At 38.3% G+C, this 4,856-nt stretch overlaps 3 protein-coding genes across 3 annotated transcripts; all 3 read left to right on the top strand.

Moving 5' to 3' along the window:
• Positions 1–343: 343 nt before the first annotated feature.
• On the top strand, positions 344–1,615 carry LOC131875959 (uncharacterized). Its single transcript, XM_059220702.1, has 2 exons — positions 344–1,061; positions 1,254–1,615. The coding sequence occupies exons 1-2, from the start codon at positions 344–346 to the stop codon at positions 1,613–1,615; spliced, it is 1,080 nt and encodes a 359-aa protein (XP_059076685.1).
• Positions 1,616–2,322: 707 nt separating this feature from the next.
• Positions 2,323–3,015, top strand: LOC131875958 (uncharacterized). Its single transcript, XM_059220701.1, has one exon. The coding sequence runs from the start codon at positions 2,323–2,325 to the stop codon at positions 3,013–3,015; it is 693 nt and encodes a 230-aa protein (XP_059076684.1).
• Positions 3,016–4,185: 1,170 nt separating this feature from the next.
• Positions 4,186–4,587, top strand: LOC131875957 (uncharacterized). Its single transcript, XM_059220700.1, has one exon. The coding sequence runs from the start codon at positions 4,186–4,188 to the stop codon at positions 4,585–4,587; it is 402 nt and encodes a 133-aa protein (XP_059076683.1).
• The last annotated feature ends 269 nt before the right edge of the window (positions 4,588–4,856 follow it).

The following is a 4,856-nucleotide window of genomic DNA, read 5'->3' as shown; positions in this document are numbered from 1 at the left end:
AGGATTTGGTGAACAAGTCTTCAGACAAAATCCAATCTGACAAAGGAATTGAGCCAAAATTAACTAAGAAGGAGGCACAAGACAATCAAGAGGAAGACTTGGAAGGACAAGTTGAAACCTGCTCGGAGAACTCATAACCAACAGAGGACAGAGATGAGCTCGATATATTAGATCCAAGATGCATAAGTCAATTCACTAACACCTTTCTTGGCAGATCCAAAGGAATGAGAGGGAGAAGGAGCCACATGATGATAAGAGAACAAAGAGCAAAGGAAAAAGGAATTATTAGTATATTGGATTACATGAAAGTACCCAAGGGAGGAAACCCCTCCCTTGGAGAAAGATGAAGATTACATCCTGGAATGTCAGGGGCCTATCTGCCCCTGACAAAAAGCACTTGTTCAAAAGAGTTTTGAACAAGTTAGATTCAGATCTAGTTATATTGCAAGAAACCAAGCTCAGTGGAGAAAAAGCTATGGAACTTATGAAATACTGCTTCAGATGGGAAGGTGTTTTCCAAGATGCTCAAGGCACTGCTGGAGGGCTGGGATTAATGTGGAACCCCGCTTGTGTGGAGGTCAATCCGATTGCATCATGCAACAATTGGATGGCATGCATTATTCACCATAAAACAACAAACCTCAATTTTCCTCTGTTCAACATATATGGACCTATTAGAACAGAAGAGAAACTGAAAGCCTGGACAGAAATTACTGATCAAGCTAGGTTGCTTGATTTGGATAAAACAATAATGGTAGGAGACTTCAATGCTATACTGGACATCGATGAAAAGGAGGGAGGTCTCAAGAAATCTACAAAGGTGATAGATGATTTCAGGGATTTTCTATCAAATTGCAAATTGATAGATATTATACCAAAAAATGGTCAGTTTACTTGGACAAACAGAAGACTTAATTTTTCAAAAATCTCAGAAAGATTAGACCACTTCTTTGTCGGGGATTGGTGGATAAGGGGTGAATTTTTCATGGAGACTAACATTGTTCCTCAAATCGGCTCAGATCACTTCCCTCTATCCCTTTCAATCACGCAAGAGTTGACAGGTAAGAAAAACCATTTCAAATTTTTAAGCATGTGGTGGCACGATCCAAATCTCATGACCAATCTTAAAAATTGGTGGTTAGAAGGAAACATTTTTTTTGGTTCCCCAAGCTACAAATTCATGAAATTGATCCACTTTCTGAAAAATAAACTCAAAATCTAGAATAGATTCTCCTTCAAGAACATATTTGCAGAAAAAACCAGATTAGAAGAGGAAATGGAAACTATTAGTAATCGGGTTATGGTGGACGGAATGACAAATTTCGACAATGAATTAGAAAAAAAATTAAAAGAACAGTATGGGGAGATTTTAAAGAGGGAAGAAACATACTGGAAGGACAAGTCTAGAGAACTGTGGATAGCGGATGGAGATTTGAACACAAAATTATTTCATGCATCCTCCAAAGCTAGAAGAGCCAAGAACAAAATCAGCGCAATCAAGGATGAACAGGGCTCACTAAAAACATCTGAGAAAGAAATAGAGCAAGCAGCACTAGATTACTTCATAGGGCTATGGGAGAAAAGGACCAGAATGACAATGAGAATTTCCCTATAATTTCAAAGGTGATTAACAAACTTATAACAGAAGGGGATTGTGAAATGCTTCTTGCACCTTTTTCACTAGAAGAAATCAAAAAGGCTACCTTTGCTCTACATCCACATAAGGCACCCAACCTGGATGGACTGACTACAGAATTCTTCCAGAAATGTTGGGATTTTATGGGCAAAGACATCTGTTCTGTAGTTGAGGAATTCAGAAAGAAGCAGAAGTTCGTTAAAGAAATAAACCACACTCTAATTGCGCTAATACCCAAGAAGCAGGACTGTGAATCAATGAAGGATTTTCGTCCCATATCCCTATGCAACACAATTTACAAAATCATCTCCAAAGCCTTGGTTGAAAGACTAAAGAACCTACTTCCTAAACTCATCTTGAAAAATCAAAATGGATTCACTCCAGGAAGGGAAATAGCGGACAGCATCATCTTGGTTTCTGAAATCATTCACTCTATCCATAAAGAAAAGCAAAAAGGTATGATCATCAAACTTGATGTAGCTAAAGCATATGATCATGTTGTTTGGAATTTCTTAATATGTGTCCTTAAAAAATTTGGATTCCCTGGAAAATGGATTGAGTGTATCAAATTTTGCATATCTAAGGTAAACTTTTCACTATTGGTAAATGGAAATGTATGCGGATTCTTTGGTGCCATCAATGGTCTGCGATAGGGTGACCCTCTGTCCCCAGCCCTTTTTGTGCTCATGGCTGAAGTGTTAGGAAAACTGATTCAAAAAAGACAAGTAGAAAACACATGGAAAGGAATCAAAGTGCATGAACATATGAGAGTTGTCACCCATTCTCAGTTTGTCAATGACACCATTATCTTTGGAGAAGTGACAATTGAGGAAGCAAAATGCATTATGAATACATTGGACAACTACTCAGAACAGTCCGGGCAGATTATGAACAAGCAGAAATCACAAGTAATATTTTTGAACACCAATAAGAAATCTCAGCAAAGAATTGGAAATCTCATGGGGATAGAAATTGCAGACCTCCCCCTCAAATATCATGGAGTCAGAATAGACAAACGTTGCAGACAATCCCAAATATGGGATGATGTGAAGAATTCTTGTTTAGCAAAATTAGATCAATGGAAGAATAGATGGCTATCACAGGCAGGGAGACTCACCATGGTAAAATCAGTACTTTCAGCTATCCCAATTTACAGTATGTCTTGCTTCAAGCTTCCATATGCTGCTGGAAAAAACTTAGACAATATTCTAAGGAAATTTGTATGGGAAGGAGTTAAGGAGACCAAAAAGATACCTCTCATAAATTGGGATACAATGTGCTTAGTAAAAGAAGAAGGAGGTGCTGGAGTAGGGAAAATGGACCTGCAGAATAAAGCCTTGGGCGCAAAACTGGCATGGAAAATGTACACTGAGCCCTAGAAGCTATGGTGCAGGATATTCCAAAGGAAGTATCTGGACTCGGAAAACCCAAACAGAATTCTTACCATGGAGAACTCTGAAAGAGGATCAGCCACATGGAACTTTCTGTGGGACTGTAGAAGCATCATAACGGAGCATATTTCTTGGCATGTTGGGAATGACAGAACGGCTAAATTTTGGAGAGATTCTTGGGAAGGGGAACCCGCTCTGATGGAATTAATCAACAATCATGATTGGATCGAGAGCATGGAGAACACTTGGGGCCAATTTGTGGGTGATTACTTTGACACAGCTAAAGAAAAGGATGGGAAAAGAGCATGGAAACAGTTCACTAATGGATGCCCAATATTATGCAACCAAACAAACAAAATACTAAAAGGCAGAGTCATCCCAATATCATTAGAAGAAGACAAGATTTTCTGGTGTGCTGCCAAATCTGGTGCATATTCAATAAAACTTGGATATGAAGTTCAAAGGAATAAAAATTCTAATCCAGAATGGCCGAACAAGTTATGTTGGGACAAGAAGCTCCTACCAAAAGCAAGAGCATTCTTGTGGATAGCACTCTACAACAAAATTATAACTGGGGATAGATTAAAAATGGTAGGCATTGAGGGCCCCAACATGTGCATCATGTGTAGAACACAAGAAGAAACTGCCAATCATCTACTTTATAACTGTCCTTATGTGGAAACTTGCTGGAATTGGTTCTTTGAGAATACAAATTTCAAATGTGTCAGGAATGAACAATTATATAACTTCCTCATTGCATGGCCTATCAAGCACAACTCAAAATGGAGCGACCTCTGGATAGTTGGACCATCATTGATTACATGGCATATATGGAATGAAAGGAACAGGAGGATATTTAAAGAAAAAGAGCTCCCAATAGACAAACTCATCTGCAATATCAAAAGTGCAATTGAAGAAACTATCAATGGAAAAGTAAGCAAATATAAAAATAATGGATATAATGAATGGGATCACATGATGGAAAAATATTGGCTTCTGAAAAGATAGACATACATCCCGCTCACCACCAATAAGAAACTGGATAGAAAGAACGTCAGATGGAAAGCTCCGCAAGAGGATTGGCTAAAACTAAACTTCGATGGTGCGAGTAGAGGAAACCTGGGAGAAGCTGGCCTGGGTGTCATGATTAGAAATAACATGGGAGATATTCTTCATGGAGCATATGGTGACCTTGGCCATGTCACCAATAATGTGGCAGAAATCAGAGCTTTAGAGGCAGGATTGAATCTATGTGTACAAAAAGGACTCTCCAAAATCATCATTGAGGGAGACTCACAGATTGTTATAAATGGGATAATCAAATCATATTTTCACAGTTGGAATTTGGAAAAATGGCTTCCTCAAATTAACCAGCTACTCAGCTCGATTGGAACTTACGATATCAATCATGTATACAGAGAAGGGAATCGGTTGGCAGACCATCTAGCAAATCTGGGAGTTGAATGCAATAATGAAATTGTCACATTTGACAAATGCTCGATGACAGAAAGTATTATTGAGCTGAGCAAGATGGATTCTTCATGCAAAGGCATCGGTTAAAAAATCCAAGGAATTAACATCCCGACCCAAGATATGTAGGTGGCAAGAGATATATGGGTCTGCCTTCATAGTATATCTTGGATCGGGATTATGTAATCAGGGTGGCGGGTGGATAGTCTTAGTTTTTATGTTATGTCTGAAGGCAAATAGTATGTAACTGTATTTTGATACATTAATATAGGGCACTATCCCCGTAAAAGTAGCACTTACCTTAAATATATATATATATATATATATATACAAAAAGATTTTAACAAATTCATTTGCCA

Source organism: Cryptomeria japonica, chromosome 5 (genome assembly GCF_030272615.1).
Source record: "Cryptomeria japonica chromosome 5, Sugi_1.0, whole genome shotgun sequence".
NCBI lineage: Eukaryota > Viridiplantae > Streptophyta > Pinopsida > Cupressales > Cupressaceae > Cryptomeria > Cryptomeria japonica.
The sequence above is the reverse complement of the archived record's forward strand: the minus strand, read 5'-3'. Positions and strand labels throughout refer to the sequence as shown.